General features: G+C 37.3%; 2 protein-coding genes across 2 annotated transcripts in view; both read left to right on the top strand.

Annotated features, from left to right (window-relative positions):
• The window catches only part of LOC105553778 (target of Nesh-SH3-like), a 148,790-nt gene extending 144,361 nt beyond the window's left edge, over window positions 1-4,429 (top strand). The window contains exons 12-13 of the mRNA XM_011999914.1: window positions 2,526-2,638; window positions 4,327-4,429. Coding sequence (XP_011855304.1) covers window positions 2,526-2,638; window positions 4,327-4,429 — 216 coding nt within the window. The remainder of the gene's footprint in view (window positions 1-2,525; window positions 2,639-4,326) is intronic.
• The window catches only part of ABI3BP (ABI family, member 3 (NESH) binding protein), a 126,662-nt gene that overhangs the window by 13,977 nt on the left and 94,444 nt on the right, over window positions 1-18,241 (top strand). Inside the window, exons 6-17 of the mRNA XM_011999891.1 lie at window positions 2,809-2,874; window positions 4,023-4,097; window positions 4,637-4,711; window positions 5,907-5,981; window positions 7,091-7,162; window positions 8,322-8,396; window positions 12,760-12,801; window positions 13,941-13,982; window positions 15,186-15,233; window positions 16,326-16,388; window positions 16,507-16,581; window positions 17,612-17,659. Of these exons, the coding sequence (XP_011855281.1) occupies window positions 4,693-4,711; window positions 5,907-5,981; window positions 7,091-7,162; window positions 8,322-8,396; window positions 12,760-12,801; window positions 13,941-13,982; window positions 15,186-15,233; window positions 16,326-16,388; window positions 16,507-16,581; window positions 17,612-17,659 (559 nt within the window). The 5' untranslated portion in view covers window positions 2,809-2,874; window positions 4,023-4,097; window positions 4,637-4,692. The remainder of the gene's footprint in view (window positions 1-2,808; window positions 2,875-4,022; window positions 4,098-4,636; window positions 4,712-5,906; window positions 5,982-7,090; window positions 7,163-8,321; window positions 8,397-12,759; window positions 12,802-13,940; window positions 13,983-15,185; window positions 15,234-16,325; window positions 16,389-16,506; window positions 16,582-17,611; window positions 17,660-18,241) is intronic.

The raw sequence follows: 18,241 nt of genomic DNA on the forward strand, positions 1-18,241 counted from the left end.
TTTTATAACCTGTGAATTGAATTATCTATTTTGTTACATTAGATTTAACCTACAACTTTTGGTCCCATGTATGTTCTGTGAATGCAAAATCAGGAATACTGCTTAATGTCATATAGCTGTAGCATTTCACCCACTACGATAAGCATAGTGATAGAAGTTTGCCTTTAAGTAATAATGCATGGCAATTTACAGGCTACCATACAGAAAGGTTCACCCTTAACACTTGACTACTTATCAATTTTATAGCTAGTGTAGCTTATAGAAACCAGGCCTAACAATTTCATGAATTTTTCTCAGGTATAGGCATGTATATAGAAGGGTTTTATAAAGAAATCAAGAGCTGTTGATTTTTAGAGAGCTTTTCAAAGACCTCTATTTCAACACTGTACTCTCCCCCTGGCATCTCTTTACTCTTTTGTTGTTATTGAGATGGATTTGCTGTCGTGCAGGCTGCAGTGCAGTGGCGTGATCTTGGCTCACTGCAGCCTCTGCCTCCCAGGTTCAAGATATTCTCAAGATATCCTGAGTAGCTGGGACCACAGGTACTCGCCACCCCAAGCCTGGCTAATTTTTGTATTTTTTTTTTAAGTGGAGACGGGGTTTCACTCTCCTGGTCAGGCTGGTCTCGAACTCCTGACCTCAAGAGATTTACCCACCTCGGCCTCTCCCAAAGTGTTTGGATTACAGACATGAGCCACCACGCCCAGGCAATCTCTTTACTTCTGAATCAAAAGATCTTGTTTAACTCATAAATGAAATGAGGTGTGGTATGCTGCTTAAAGCTGACGAAACAACATAAAACTTTTAGTGGCATATGTGCCTTTTTAGCACTCTTTTTCTTTCCTACTCTTGGAAACTACAGAAATAGAAATATTAAAAACAAAGTGTGCTGGCAAATGTCTTATTTTTGTCTTAAGTGTATTTGATAAAATGTTTAGAAGTTAAGGGATCCCTGAAAATTGGGAACTTCCCCATTTGAGCCACGATTGCCAGGGGATGATGGAAAAAGGGCTTCTTTCCCCAGTAAGTGCCTTATGGGAATAACAAGGGGAGATGGATGCCTGGCTTGGAGCCTCCTGATTAAAAAGAAATTGTAAATATGAAAAATAAGTTAAAAAATTGAGTAAATATCATAAATACAAACTGTAGGAAAATTGGTCCAATGTCACTAGATGGAAGGGAGCTTTAGGAGTTAGGATAACAAAGACAGTCATAACATTTTTCAAAAGCAACAATAGAAATAAATAAGCCATTAACTCATATTTTCTTACCTAGCGTGAGAGGATTAAATACAAGTTGGCAAAGTTTTTATGATTTTGTAGGCGATAGAGCTAGTCTTGCTAGATCCATGACTTGAAATTGGCTGAAAGTAAGCATGTGAGAAATTACTGGCATTTTTGATCTTTAAAAAACTTAGTCATTCGTATCTGACCTTTTAAAATTACAGCAAGGCTAAAGAAACTTGACATTACAGTATAACAGATGCATTCTCAGAATGTGTGCATATTTTTAACTCACAATATTCTTGCTATTTTTGGGGATTTTGTGAAACAGTAGATTCATCTTCACACATTGCAATGTTTCCTGCCTCTTTAGTATGTAGCACAATATAAATGCTGTCTACTTTCAGAGGATGTCACGTGGTCTGATATTATCTTTCTTACAGCTTCAACCAGCAGTGGTTCAAAATCATTAAATTGCCAATGAATTACAAGTAACCCCAATGACTGTGTCTTCCTGTGAACTCCCTTTTTCTTGATTTCTGTGCCGCCATTTTGAATGAGCAAGAAAAGCAACATCTACCTCATAATAATTCATGCGTTCTCTATATGCCTCGTGACCATAGTAACAGCTCTTTGTATGTGAAAGAGAACACTTTGTTATGCTGTTTTTGCTTGCAGGTTCAACTCTTACGTGAACATGAAAATTGTCCCCATATTAAAATAATTCAATCTTTATGTTTAAGCTCATCCTACTTTCCCTCATATAGAATAGAAAATTTATCTTTAAACCCGCCCAAACTCAGGAAAGGCTCATGGCTCCATGGAGAAGTACAGAAAGCTGCCTCTAGGTAACATGTCAGGAGGGGATGGCGTCAAAAGAGAATCCTGGTTTTAGCCCTGCTGTTCCTGGTCCTGCTGAAGGAGAGGAGAATACACTGGATAGGACAATTTCAGTGTGTGACCACTGGCAGATGTCTTCATGCTGTAAACCTCAACTTCATTGTCTAGAGAATGGAGATAACCTCTCATTATCTATAAAGTGGGGCTACTGCCTACCTCACCTCTTTCTCAGGGATGTTAAGAGGGTTCAATAAGTTGATGTATGAGAAAGTCTCTGCAAACTGTGAAGTGCTGTCCAAACATAAGATATCATAACAGTAACTTTTACTAAACTTTTACTGTTGCTTAGTCTAGAAAGCCTAAGACTTTGGGCAAATCACCTCAATGGGACTGCTGTTTCCTTCTTTAGAAATCTCTCCCCAAACTGCCATCTGACTTTATTTATGTTTATACTCTTTGCAGCTCTTTGATTTACAGCTGGCACTGCATAATTATAAATATATAGTACGATGTTCTCATCACCCTGGAGGCCAGCATCAGGCCTCACTATATGAAATCCTGCGTGATGAGTTTCGGTGATTGCTTACATGTTAGTGACAAGGCTGGCAGCCTGGAGCCAAAAGGCACCAGCACCTACATAAAACTGTCCTTCAACCAGCATTACAACATGTCTTGCAATCTTTCTAAATTAATCAAATTTAACCAAAACTAACCTCTCTTGTTTTGCCTTTTTTTTTTTTTTAAGCAACTTACGATGTTTTCTCAAGCCCTACAACATCAGATGAGCCTGAGATATCAGAGTCCTACACAGGTATACCCGGCCTCTCAATTCTGTCTTTGGATCCCAGGTGTTCCAACACTTGGTGGTTCTTCCTTTAGTTTTTCGCAGAGTGGAAAACTGTGCCCTCTGGAGATCTGCATGGGAGAAATTTCCACCTGTGTCAGGGAGATGTGTTTTACCCACTCCTCCCATAGAGTGATTAGTTCTTGACATCTCTCAGTAAATAAGCTCCGTCACATAAGGGAGATGCAGAGAGATTTGGTTGCCACTGAGGAAAAGTAAGGTAGTAGCTTATCACTGTATTGTTCAGAATCGTCATAAAAAGGTCTTTGAGTTGATAGAGGGTTTTGTCTAGAGCAGTAGTTCTCAAATGGGGGGTAATTTTCTACTCCCATCCCTTCCCCAGCATATTTGCTAATGTTGAGACATTTTTGGCTGTCACAACTTGGGAAAGCACTACTAGCATCTAGTGGGTAGAGATCGGGGGTGCTGCTGAACCCCTACAGTACATGGGGTAGCCTCCCACAGCACAGATTATTTGACCCTAATTGTCAATAGTGCTAGCGTGAGAAATCTTGCTGTAGAACAGTCACATAATTCATTTGACTGTAGCAGTTCAATTGGGTCTAATATTTGGCATCAATATTACTGACCCATCTATAGTGAGCTACCTCAGTCCGACAGCTCCTTTCAGCAAATGTTTATCAAACATCTACTAAACTGGGTACTGTAGGAGATTCAAAGGGAGTAAGACTGGTTTCTGCCAGGTATAGATATATGTCTGATATTTTTGGATGTATAACATTATTTGTGTCATGCTAAATAAAGATGAATAAGTTTAAAGAGCAGAAAATGAAACAATGAAATAGAATGTCAGCGGTGGGTTCAGTTAGCATGTATGAAACAAAATGGAGGAAACCAGAAAAACCCATTGAAAACCAGTTGAATATACAAAACACTGTTTAATCATGGTTTCTAATATTTAAAGTATGTATGTTTTTTAAAGTGAGCTCATCTTCAACTCCTAATGTATCACTAGTTTTAAAATGTGGGCCAGCAATCCCTCAAGTATTCTTGATGTTTTCCCTCATATGAGGCATAATTTATTACTCATGAATTTGTATTTTATTCCTGGGGCCTTCTACTGCTTTTATAAATGTTGACATTTATTCCAACAGCAACAAGTGATCGTATTCTGGATTCTGTCCCACCTAAAACTTCTAGAACTCTTGAACAGCCAAGGGCAACACTGGGTAATGTTTTTAACAGAAAAATCATACTTTATTTTCCATCAAAAAAATTCATGTGAATGCCTTTCTTCCAAATGACCATTTCATTCCATCACATCTAATCATTTGTCTATCCTATTTCTTAATATACACATCTCTATATTTTTAAATACAGTCATCTTTTATGTTCCATTTAGGGCCCTATTTTATTTTTTTTGAGCTGTAATAGATAATATTTTCCCTATCCTTTTAGTTGTGAAAGCTTTGAAAACTGCATGGACGTCATCACCTGCACCATCTCACCTCACATGTTTGTGGCCTGTGTCACTTTACTTCCATGCATCAAGTCTGCCTGAAGTCACCTACTGAACAAGCATCATTCCAGCATTTTCCCTACTTTCAATCAGAATTGTATTCACTAGCTTTCAAGACTACATGCATTTTTCATCTTTAATCATGTACTTGTGGCATGTGCTTTATACCATCTAAAAGCATGTTAAAATTCTTCCAATACCTCATTTTAACTGGGATTATTCGATGGGATGGGGTGTTTGTGCTTTCAGCTCCAAGAGAAACACCATTTGTTCCTCAGAAACTGGAAATCTTTACCAGTCCAGAAATGCAGCCTACAACAGCTGGTAACTAATGACATTTATGTAGTTATATGCATTGATGAAACAGGTAATGTGACAAGTCATGTTGGTCATTTCAGAATTTTGTTTTTCTTTTGTTTGTTTTTGCTAAATATTTCCCTCCAGTCTCTACCATGAAATTCTTCAAAGAATCTGACTTATCTATCATACTTAGCCTTACGATTGTCCTTAAAGAATTTTCACAATCCTGATGTCTATATATTTTGAGGAATTGTTTCCTTCCAACTCTTCTTTCAACTTTGCCAGCTGGAAAATAGCAGCAGAATAATAGATAATTATTTCAAAATACATTCCTTATACTTAGCACACCTAGGTACCATTTGATCAAAGTATTTTACCCAAAGTAGTCTAAGTATAGGGAGCACCCAGTAGGCTTTGCAGTCCTGGACAAGTTGAAGAAAGATGGGTAAAGAGAGGTAGCACAACCTACATTTTATAATGGAAAATTATTGAAATAGCAAAGTTCATTAACTCTTGGTGGGGATAGTAAAGAGCTACAGAATTAAAGTTCTGGACCGGATGTGGTGCCTCACACCTACAGGTGTGGTGTCTGGGCCGGATGTGGTGCCTCACACCTCCCAGCACTTTGGGAAGTCAAGGCAGGCAGATTACAGGAGTTCAAGACTGGCATGGCCAACATGGTGAAACGCCATCTCTAGTAAAAATACAAAAATTAGCTGGGCGTGGTGGTGCACGCCTATAGTCCCAGCTACTCAGGAGACCGAGGCACAAGAATTGCTTGAACTTGGGAAACTGAGGTTACAGTGAGCCAAGGTTGCACCACGGACTCCAGCCTGGGCAACAGAGTGAGACTCTGTCTCAACAACAAAAAAGTGGTTCCAAATTTCCATTATTTGTGCTTCTCTCCTGCTATTCAATGTCATCCTTTTGAGTTCTTAATTGTACCTTGTGTTCTGAAATGCCTCAAGGATGCTCACTTCTGGCACATTGAACTGAACAATGTATATCTTCAATTCTCATGTAGAAATTTTATACCTTTTGTCTCAGTCACTGCTTGTTTTGAGCACCAACTATGTATAAAACAAGGTGTACTGGGCATTCTAGGGATACAAGGAAATATAAAGCAGTTCTTGCACTTGAGTTTTGCAAATTTACAGGTACAACCTGATTGACCCCTGAAAAATATCATGTATCAAAACTATATTAAATCTTCTTTCAGCTCCCCAGCAAACTACATCTATCCCTTCTACACCTAAACGACGCCCCCGGCCCAAACCGCCAAGAACCAAACCTGGTAAATGTCTCTTTATCCTTGTGTGATATGTAATGCCAGATAGACGATGTCCATCTTCTTATAGTAAGAAGGACAGCCAGGTGCAGTGGCTCACACCTGCAACTCCAGCATTTTGGGAGGCCAAGGCAGGAAGATTACTTGAGGCCAGGAGTTTGAGACCAGCCTGAGCAAAAACATTTAAAAAATTAGCCAGGCATGGTGTACTGCTTGAGCCCAGATGTCTGAGGCTGCAGTGGGCTATAATGGCACCACTGCACTCAAGCCTGGGCAACAGAACAAAACCCTATCTCAAGAAAAAAAAAGGATATATTTTATAGGTTAGTTTCTTTACAAAATTTGAGATTAACAAAGATGAATAATTAATGATGCAAAATAACAAAACTCAGATGTCTCCAAAAGGGGGTTACTGATAATTATCTTTTTGCATGTGAATTTTGGTAAAAACCTAGAAACAAGTCCAACTCATAGCAATACAGGGTGATACATGTAATTTGTTTTTTGGTGTGCATGTTTATTATAATGTTCATTAGGGTGATGGTTCTTATTTTTTTTTTTAGTACCTACTCTGTTTCCAATTTTTCACCAGGGCAATGGCTGAGTTAGAGAGGACATGACTTTGGTTTTCAAATAGATTATAACTTTGAGAAGATAAAACATAAAAATGACAGCACAACATACGTTTACATAACTTATTTCTGAGACTATAATATTTGTGTAAGTGCTCCAAGAAAGAAAGAGTTGAAGATGCAGACCCCAAAATACATGTAGGATTTAGAAGAAAAGGAGAAGGGAATAACATGTATTATAGCACAGAGTTTGGGTGGTACAGATGCTTATTGACCCTGGAGGTCAATTCTTCATTGTCAAACAATATACTCAGAATCATGCTTTACCGACTGGGCTTTGCTTATTCCATTATAAGATAAATGTAATTTTGTATGATGTATACTGCTGTGACAGTTAAAAATTCTTCCTCAAAACTTTTACTCATTGTATACTTTGACTACTAAATATGGCAGGATTTTAAATGGGTCATTTAGTTCCTCTTTAGAAGATATCTTTTTATTGTCTCTAGGATATTTCAATATTTTTTTCCTTTCCATCACCAGAAAGAACCACAAGTGCTGGAACAATTACACCTAAAATTTCTAAAAGCCCTGAACCTACATGGACAACACCGGGTAATAATGATATGTCCTTAGTAGACGTATTGCTTCATTTCACCATCGAAAATCCAGTACCCCAGCTTTTATGTAATGTCTGTTAGCTATTAAGAGATTCAGAATGGCTCATTTGAACAGTGTGGCCCATCTCAGAGAGTGCACCAACTCCATGGCTATTGTGGTTGTGGCTAGCTGGCCCGACAGTTCGTAGATCTGAACTCAGCCGTCAGATGTCATTCTGTGCCAGCCTTTGAACCATTGCTGCTTCCTTGTCATCTATCCAGTCATTGTATTTGAAGTTGAATCTTGTATACAGTTCTCTTTTTCTTTTATTTTTTAGTAAGACTCTCAAGTTTAACTTGAGACTTCATTTGGAAAAACAACTTTTAATTGTAATGTTAGTAGAATTACTTTATGCTTCAGATCATAGCATTATACCTGTTGGTGAATTTTTTTTTTAGAGTAGTTTTTTTTATTATTAAAATGTGTTTAGGTAGACAGGCTCAAAGTGACAGATTCTGGAAATGTTAGGAGAAAAAGAAAAACACCACCTTAAAATTGTATGCAGGAAGTTTAAATTTATTGTTGCATCTTCAAAAGACATGCATATCAGCTACTGGTTTGAATGATTTTAGATTTTTTCCTTTTGATTTCATAAAGCTGATAAAAAATATAGCTGGTCTTAATACCTAGATGAGGGGTTGGTAGGTGTAGCAAACCACCATGGCACAAGTTTACCTATGTAACAAACCTGCACATCCCGCACGTACGTCGGTGAATATCAATTGTAAAACATGGTGGCTTTTTCTCCCTACTGGTCAGACTTAGATGTGATTGAGAAATATGAAGTAAGGGTGCAAAATAATTAGACTGATTTTTTTTAAAATCATAGATTAAACAACTATCTTTACTTTGAATAGTTATTGTGACTATTTAGTAGCAATGCTATATTTGTTAGCTAAATATACTCCTGAAATGTTTTTTCTAAACAAAGTGAAAATTACTTCTCTGGGAATGGATCATGAAATATTCTTTTAATGGAGTATTTCCAAAATCTTCCAAGACAATGGTTCATTCCACTTAATGTATAGTTTATTTCTAGGTTTTCCTTCTGTGCTTTTAGACACTGAAAAATGCCTAAATATTGATTTATTATTTTGTTTCTTTATTTTTCCAGCTCCCAGTAAAACACAATTTATTTCTTTGAAACCTAAAATCCCTCTCAGCCCAGAAGTGACACACACCAAACCTGGTAATTACCCTAAACTTTTTTGAATATTCCAAAAGTGGGGTTGAAAACAAGTTTTATGCAATTCTTTGGAGCAAGAATTTCTGATTTGTATTTTGATATTTGTTACATTTTTTCCATGAAAAGTGTAAGCATGCAATGAAATGATCTAATCATAAATAGCCACTTGATATCATAGCATTGCTCCGAGCAATGTTCGTGAGCATCACAGAGAAAACACAGAAATGTAATGATGTGAATGATCAAGAACTCCCTTGTCTAGTATGGCAAAATAGTTTCCAATACCAATGTTGACTGGAATTCTAATCACATAAACAATAGCCTTTCAGCTGGAAAGGGGAGAAGTGTTTCTGTCTTCTAAGAACTCTGCGTTATTTTAGAGTTACTCAGTTCTCAGGCTAGAAGACCAGAAAGACCTGTATTTCCCTAATGCTCCAAGACTTCTACATTGGAGCTGATTTCTGAACACTGACCTCTGTTTACCTCTTAGGAATTTTTAGTAGTGTTTTCCTTTAAAAAAAAAAAAATCTCCTTTGGCAGGAGGGGATCATTCTACATATATAATAATTTAAGACATAAAGATTGTGGAACATATTGGATGACTAAATCTTGGCGTTTTTTTAATCTATCTGTAATCCGTGTAGCAGTCTTAAATGCTGACTTATAAGATTGACTACAGGGAACCCTGTCACCACTCAGTGTCATCATTATCTAAATTTTAAACCCTTAGCTCTAGGAAGAAAAGATTTCTCACTATAATGTTTAATGGATTTGGAACTTGCATTTTCATTAATGGCATGTTTACAAAGTAGGATTGTTAAAGCAAGAGATTTTCTGCTAAAGTGGGCATGACTTATTTTTGCAATGAAATGGCTAAGGAAGAAAAATGTAACTGCTTAAAGAAAGAATTCTCATTACTCCCTGTAACGAAGCAGTGAGATTTCCAGGTGTAGATGCAGCCTGAAGGAAATTAGGGATTAGGCAAAGGGAGTGTAGTTGACACTGTGACCATGGATGAGGTCTCCAAGTCAGAGAAATGGAATGAAAAACCTCACTCAGGTTTTTCGGAGAAAGAAGCGTAGCTAATAAAACTCAAAAGCCTTAATAGTGGTTTAAATCAAATAACTCTGACAGCTGTATGAGAGAAGGGTTTAATACATACTTATTTAAAAAACGTGCTTAGAGAGCTTTGGGATAAAGTAGTAACTATGCTATATTTTGAACAGAGGACTATTACCAAGGAGATCATAAAATAGTACTGTTTGTTTGAGTCACCAAATTTAAATAAGGATTTCTCTCAAAGTAATTATTTCTGTTATTACAACATAAAATTGGAAATCGTCAAAAAATTTCTCCAAACATTATTTACAGTTGATATATGACAGGTTACGTTATTCATTTCAGCAGTTTCTAAGAAAAGATTTCTGAGAGGAAATTCTTTAATACAAATGAGGGAGGAAGGTTACATTTTTATCATTGTAAGGTGTTTGAGCTAAAAGACTTCTTAATTTGACATTTCCTTTTAAAATGGGAAGAATTACTTGGAGGCTAATGTGTTTACATTCCTTTGATTTCTTAATCATCAAAGAAAATCCACCCCTTTTCCTCTAACAGCAATGTAATGACTTCAGAATCCACACCTAGGCCTGTGCCAACTCAAGTGGACCCTGAATGGTCCATAGCAACACAGGATGATGACTGGATCTCCGCAAACCATTGCTTTGGTTTTAGCTTCTTAAATTATATTTATCTTTATTTAGGGCAGACCACCTTTATAGCTGTCCTAAAGATGTCTGTTTCGAGGCAAGGTTCGGAAGAGCAAATAAACCACCCAAAGCTTTTTGAGGCCTCTCCCAGCCCTCTCCACACACTCTTCTATTTTTCTGTTTCACTTTCCATTACAGGCTCCTTTTCCCTTGGCTTTGCTTGCTGGTTAAATCAACGAGTAAAAATCCACATTGATTTGGGCTTGTTTTATAAGTACAATTCAGTGCATTTCTCAAAAACCATAGCCACCTACCATATCTAACTTGTCTACCTCGTCCAGTGGGAATTGTTTCCTTCGTGGTTTAATCTTTAAGCTTCTAAATGGACTGAAAATAAGGGAGTGCCCCCAATTACAGGTGTTTGTTTCACTTAACTGTCTTCCAAGTGGATAGAATTGTTCATTGTTCTCATTCCTAGCCACATATGTTACTCAAATTTGTCTTTGTTTTGTGCTGAGATGAGTGGCTTAGTCATTTACAGACCACTCAGCTTTGTTGGAACACTTTATACCTTTACCCATAATACCTTATGATTGTCAAATAGAAGAAAGTCGTATCAGAAGATATATTTATTTTTACTAAACATAGACCTTTACTGTTTTTATGTGCAATTGACTTTGAAGCTTAATTGATGGAGTTCTATCCCTATTTGGTCTCAAACTCAGGAACTCAAAAATGCAGATTTTTCCTTATAATTTTAAAAACAACATTCTTTAATTTTTGTGAAATCTAAAAGATGCAATGAGTAGCAAATTTTATTCACACTTGTGGAAGGCAACTTCATACAATCAAAAACATGAATTACAATCTTGAAGTTTCAAAATTTTTGTTTGCTATCTTTGGGTATGAATGCTTATTTGATATTTATTATATTTCATGTATTGATGTTTATTTTCTTCTTGTCCTATAGCATCTGATATCTAGACCTATACACACACTCTTACACATACACACATACAATTCCGTTTCTCTTTCTCACACTCTTTCACATACACACTGTCTCTCTCTCCTTCTCCCACATACTCTTTCTTCTCCACTTCCCTCACTCTCTCTGTCACACCCACACACATCCTCTCCCTCCCTCTTTCCATCTCTCCCTCCCTCTCTCCATCCCTCCCTCCCTCTCTCCATCCCTCCCTCCCTCTCACCATCCCTCCCTCCCTCTCACATACACACACCCTTCCTCCTCCCTTCTCTCTTCTCTCATACAGACTCACTCACACACACTCAGAATTTTACTTTGTTATATGAACTTCAGTCTGACACATCACTACTGCTTTTGCCATTCATCTGTTGCAGTCTATTTCTGCACACGTTCTTGAGAAATCAGAATTCTGGGCTTTTAAAAACAACTTTAACCTGCTTCTTTCGCACCTAATTGGTACTCTTTAGCCTCAACACAAAAATTTTTTGATCACAGATATGTTAATGGATGATAATGCCTTTAAATAGCCCTTTATGCTATTATGCATTTCTTTTAGAAGAAATAAAAATTATCTGCCTGCATTATTATATGTTTCCATTGCTAAAACTAGTTGATACATAGAAGCAATTGTTGTTAGTTGCTACATAGAAACTATTGTTATAGTTCTTTTTTAGTCACTACATATTCTGAAAACCTGCCATACTCCCTTTTCAAGTAATATCAGAGATCATTCCTGATAAGTCTAATACTAGAAATGTATAAGTAGAAGAAGAATTTCAGCTCTATTAAGATGATCTATGAGTGCCATATTGATTAGTTTCTTTCTTTAAGAAAAAAGAGTCTTAACTTTTTATTTCCAAAAATAATTCCTTTTTAAATTTCTCCTTGTTAAACAATTCTTTTTGTTTATAGAATAATAAGAAACCTATTGGGTCATCTTATTTTTAAGCCCAAATATGTAACCAAACTAAATTCAGCGTGAAGTTTAATTTACTTATTGCTAGTTTGAATAAACATTGAAAAGTTTATCAGAGTATTTAGATACTGTTATTTAATTTAGCATTTTATGAAATCTGAAACTGCTTTTGGACTCATTGATTTACCAATCCAAATGGGTTGAATTTCATATGTGAACCAATTTGTCTACCAGCAATAGATACTAGTGAATACAGGGGGCATCATATGAACACTTGTGGTCGCTTTTGAACAGTAAGTTTAATTCTTATCTTTTTTGTGAGAGAACGTCAGGTCCAGCCATGCTGGAGATTGCAAACTAACAGCACAGACACAGTACCAGTGGTTAATCTGTTGCCTTTTCCATTTCCTCGAATGAACCTGGCTGTCCTGCAAGAAACAAATAGCAGGTGACAGGACACTCTGAACAACCTCAGAGAGGCTACCCAGAATTCCCTCTAAGTTAGTATTTCCTCAGCACCAGAGGCAAACCAGAATATTGGGAAGTGACAGTAACAACTAAAGATCAACAACAAAAATGAGAATTCTCAATTCTTGTGGTTTGTAGAGAGGATGTGGAAGGTTGAACTTCACTGGCATAAGCCAGTAGAACTTAGTCATTCACCCAGGAGAGAACACTGTTTATAGTAAAGAACGTGTGACTTCTGTCTTAGATGGTGCTCTTCAGCATCGCTTTTGATGTTACTTGCTTTTATTGCAGTCCCAGAACCCCAGACTCTACTGCCATCACAGTCAACAATAGGTAATAAAGCTTTTTTAAATGACTGAAAACAAATATCTTTAACACTCTCCATGTTCAACTTTGGGGTTTTTGTTTTTTTGTTTTTTTCTTCTCCAGATGAAGTTTCGCTCTTGTTTTGTTGCCCAGGCTGGAGTGCAGTGGCGTGATCTCAGCTTACTGCAACCTCTGCCTCCCAGGTTCAAGCAATTCTCCTGCCTCAGCCTCCCAAGTGGCTGGGGTTACAGGCCTGAGCCACTATACCCGGCTAATTTTTTATATTTTTAGTAGAGATGGGGGTTTTGCCATGTTGGCCAGGCTGGTCTCGAACTCCTGACCTCAGATGATCTACCCAGCTCAGCCTCTCAAAGTGCTGGGATTACAGGCATGAGCCACCGTGCCCAGCCTAATATTTCTTAATTTTCCTTCAGATCTTTTACCAGCCATTTTTGCCCGGAGATATACTCTCAGCCTGTGCTTGACTTAGCAGTGGTTCTGAGACACCCGTGAAAGCAATGCTAATTTTAATTTGATACATTCTTTATTCTCCTTCAATTACATTTGAGGAATACGCCCTGAACTTGTTCTAACCTGTTTATTGCCAGGGAGGACCCTGAATTTCATAGGACGTATTTATGTTTGCTCTTTTGGAGGTGTTTTTCTTACTGTCGGAACTCTAACTTTTGCAGATTTTCTTGAAAAGTGCCACGGTCTTTCCAGATCTAAATACCCTGATGTGTCACTAGGAAATCCACTCAGAGAGAGAAATAAAAAACCAACCCCAATCTTTATAGCTTCCTTTTCTTCAAAAGAGAGAGAGAAAAAAAAAAAGTGTTCTGGTGCCATCTTAGCCAATTACCCATATTTTCCTTCATAACATGAACTGCTGGTTACTTTATTACAGTCACATATTCCAAATGAGAATCATGCCTTTTTGTTCCATTTCTCTTTCCAAACTTAACTGACTGGCTACATTTTTTTGTTCGCTTTGTCGAAAACACAGGAATTTATTGAAGTGGAAAAGAAACTTCGTATGTGGATAAAAGTTTCACCATTTATATTTGCTCAACCTAGTAATTAAAAATTAAGCATATTCCATGTTTTAAATACATGTCATTTTTCCTTTGACCTTGATTCTTGGTGATTTTTTCACATTGTCTTAGGACCTGAAACACTGGAAACCAAACCTTCAACAACAACATTAGGTAATAGAGTTACTGAGTGGGTGACCTTCGTTTCCTCTTTTCCTGACTGCTGGTATCTGAGTTGACAGACTCACATTAATGAATTAATACGTTAATGTCCATTTGTGTGTGTGAGTGCGCTGTTCTTCAGAAAAAAAGTAAATCCTATAGATATCGTTTATAAACTCTCATTTTTTAAAAGTTGCCTTTCTTGAAATAATGACTGAATTCAAAGCCTTCTGCATATATTGTTGATTTGTGGATTTGTTGATTTGTGGATATTTTAAATGAAAAATTTCTCCATTTACATCTTAGGCCAAGTTTTAATTTTTATCCCAAATGGCTTTATAAAAGCAACCTTTCTCATGTTCCTATTGAACGTATGCCTTCAATATTTTTGAGTGACTATCTTCTCTAAGCTGTACAAAGTTTTGAGATTTTCCATCTCAAAATGAAAGAACAGAGAGATCTCTTGGACATTAATTGTTAATCTTTGACAAAAAATTATTCAAGACCTCATTTAACTATGTAAATAATGATAGAAATTTGTAAAACAGATGGAAATATGTCCACAGTAAATCAAAGGGTTTAAATGTCCTTCTAAGATGGATGTAATATTTATCATCAGTTTGTAAATCCACCCTTCTTGTATTAACTTGCTAATTTTCTTTTCTTCAGCACCACGAAAGACCAAAAGACCAGGTCGTCGCCCCCGCCCCCGTCCCCGCCCTAAAACCACACCTAGTCCAGAAGTGCCCAAGTCCAAACCGGGTAAATGTGATATTCGGGTTCCAATTAACATAGAAAGTGGAATATGGCAGCTTCTGGTTTGATATCAGCTACTTGAGCAGCTGGGCTTTAGTGAACCAGTGGAATTGACTTTTATGACTGAGCATCTGTACTCACTTTCTATATTCATTTTATATATGTAATATTTCATATAATATGTTTATATTCACAGTCATGCTTATTAGGTACACACAGCAGAAAACTGACCCATTAAGTGAATTATTAAAGTAAGGCACTTTGAAATCTTATACATTCATGGCAGATGAGGTGTGGGAAAGCAAGAAGGAGAAAGGAAAATGGGAAATGTAAAAGGGAAAATCACATTCAGAAAAAATGCATCATTTAGATAGAGTGTCCCAGTTTGAGGCATAATGTCTCCCTCCTCAAGATGCCACTTCTTGAAATATTTCATGTTTTTGGTGTTTGCTTCTGTAGCTCTGGAACCTGCCACGATACAACCGGAGCCCTTGGTGCCCACAACTGGTAATTCTACTCCCTCCACCCCAGCTTCTTTCACGGGTTGTAGCTTTTGCTTTCTTCACTCTCCATTACAGGCATGACCGCAGTTCCACCACCTCATCACAATTTCATCCCATGCTTTTCCTCACCTCTCCTGTCTGGGTCTGAAGATCCTAAAGATAGGAGAGTTCTAAAACAATCCAGTGTGCTCATTTAGGGAAGGTCTGTGGTCTTGGACACAACTTCCTGGTTCTCTGCTGACCTTCTGTCTGCCCTATATGTTTCGTGGGGTTGAGAAAACCGTCAACTCTTTCTCAGACAGGGACCTCTGTGCTCATCCTGAACTGAACAAATAGCAAAATGTTACTCCAGTGCCATGGTCAGCATTTCATTGCTTTGCTGGTTCAACTTCTAAGACTTTCTTCTTTTTAAAAAGCTGCATGAAAATATGGCTTCTTCGGCTTTTCTGTTTCTTTGAAAAATGTTTTTGAGTAGGTTTGGATCACTAGAGGCACGAAGATCGTTCTTGATTGGAGTCCAGTGTAAAACTAGTGATGGTCTTTGGAAGTTGACAGCATTGAAAGGCCCAGGCTGGTTTTACTGTTTTTAGTACTAAAACTGTTTGATTATAATCATTTCATTATAGTTTCAAAATCTATCACGACTTTCCTTTGGAAAATCCCAGACATCAGCAGCCATGTAACATTATTTCTCATGTGTAATTTCAAATGTTTATGGATTACTTCCAGATCGCCTCCTAAGAAATCAGATTTCTACCTTACTGTTTGTATACTGAAGAAAACCTTTTGATCAAAGACGTGGAACTAATATACTTTGTCTATTTTGAAATTATTTGTATAGAAAAAACGTCTTATGACAGTCCTCGTTACTTTTGCTCAAAAACACAGTTTGAGCATTTAGTGATTATTTTTCCTTTCTGAAAAAACTAATTATGCTAGTGTGTAGTTAAAATAGACACCCTTTTCACCCTTCCCACACCCCAGAAATTTTTATAAATTCACTGAATTTGTAATGTCTTTGTTCTGCATACTTGTCCTTAATTTTGACAGTCACAGCCATGACCCATTTTGCTAATTGTAGTACCTTTTTCTTTAGCCTCAAAACCATCTGAGAGACCTAAAACCACACCCAGACCAGATGCACCTCAAATTCAGCCTGGTAATCATTACTTTCAATGCCTTGATCTTATAAATAGGAAAACAATGTGTAAGTAACATTAATCCTCACATTCACAGCTCAGCTGTAACACTAATTATGGCACTCTAATTTTCTTCAGGTTCAAAACCACCAAAACAATTACTTCCTAAACCCCAAACCACAGCAGAACCAGACATGCCACCAACTAAATCCGGTAAACACAATTTCCAGTGCTTTAGCTTAACAGGATTTTCTTTGGAAACATCGCTGAAAATGTTTACAATCTGTCATATCATATAAATCATAGAAACCCAAATACCATAATTTTGTTCATTATCTTCTCCAAGTAGCCACGCTGATGTTTTAAGTGCTAAATGAACAAGTCAATATGTAGGAAATTAGTAAATTTTATACCTGATTGACTGGCATTTCATTTTCTTAAAGCTTTTTTAGGCCTATTTTCTGAATTTGTAATGAACAGAAGCCTGAGTTTTCTGTATCTGAAACATTTTTGAAGGTGATTCTAGTAAGCAGTGTTAATACACATGGAAGGCTGACACTGTTCTTCCTTTATAGGCACAACTCAAAAGAAGACTTGCTAATCAGGGATTAGCTTCCTCGAAAATACTCTATTGACATTTTATTTTATTCTGTTTATTTATTTAGAGATGGAGTCTCACTCTGTCACACAGGTTGGAGTGCAGTGGTACAACCGGCTCACTGAAACCTCTGCCTCCCAGCTTCAAGCAATTCTCCTGCCTAAGCCTCCTCAGTAGCTGGGACTACAGGCGCCTGCCACCACACCCGGCTAATTTTTGTATTTTTAGTAGAGATGGGGTTTCACCATGTTGGCCAGGCTGGTCTCAAACTCCTGACCTCAGGTGATCCACCCGCCTCGGTCTCCCAAAGTGCTGGGATTACAGGCATGAGCCAGTGTGCCCGGCCAACATTTAAACAGTAACTATTAACTGAGTAATTTCCTACCATATAAGAAGATATTTATATTACAGTTCTCAGAATCCAACTGTTTTGAAGTTGAAAGTTTCTCCCAAGATTCCAATTAGTATAAAATTTTAATTTGCTAAGAAGCATCTCACATGATAAATTAACCTATCAAGAAGGCAATTTGTATTAACTTAGAATGAACTAGGTTCTCTGTCCTCTGAATTAAACACCAGTGAGCACCCAAAAGTTTAGACTTCCTTGCTTTTGTTGCTTATATCTGTTTATTTTTTATGATGCAGTCTCTGAGCCTGTTGCATTTGAAACGGAAGCTCCCTCGATGACCATAGGTAATGATGCTTTCTTCCTTCTTGGACAATGTTTCTCTGAACTTGCCCCTCTCATCTCTTTTTTCATTAGCTACAGTATGCACAATTGTCATTCACCATTTTTTTTCGTTTTTAAAGATTGTTTACTATTTTCAGCAGGGGCCTTTTTAACATCATTAGGCATGCTTCCATCTGCTGCTCAGCTTGTAACACGTAATTGTTATTTTTTCTACAATCACCTTCAAAGACATTCAGATTGCTTGAGTTACAGTCACTCTGTCTATATTCATTCTTCAAACCAGAAAATTTTTTGAAACCTCTGCTTCTGTGTGGGTGCAATTTATGGATGTGGGAGGGGAGCAGTGAAAAAGCTGGCTGGAGTTTGTCCTCAATGTGTTTATAAGGAGCTCGTGATGGTACATAACTGTCTCTTTCTCGCAAAAGTCCCTTCTTCCTGTTCCACGTTATTCATATGCAAATTGATCTTTCTGTTGCTAAATTCATCTTGTGATGCAAAATTCCAAACAAAATAAGGATTCTCTGTTTTGTTTGAAGGCAATTAGTCATAAATATTGTTGTCATCCTGTTGTCCTGGCTTCCTCC

The sequence above is a fragment of the Mandrillus leucophaeus genome, unplaced genomic scaffold (assembly GCF_000951045.1).
Source record: "Mandrillus leucophaeus isolate KB7577 unplaced genomic scaffold, Mleu.le_1.0 Scaffold608, whole genome shotgun sequence".
Lineage (NCBI taxonomy): Eukaryota > Metazoa > Chordata > Mammalia > Primates > Cercopithecidae > Mandrillus > Mandrillus leucophaeus.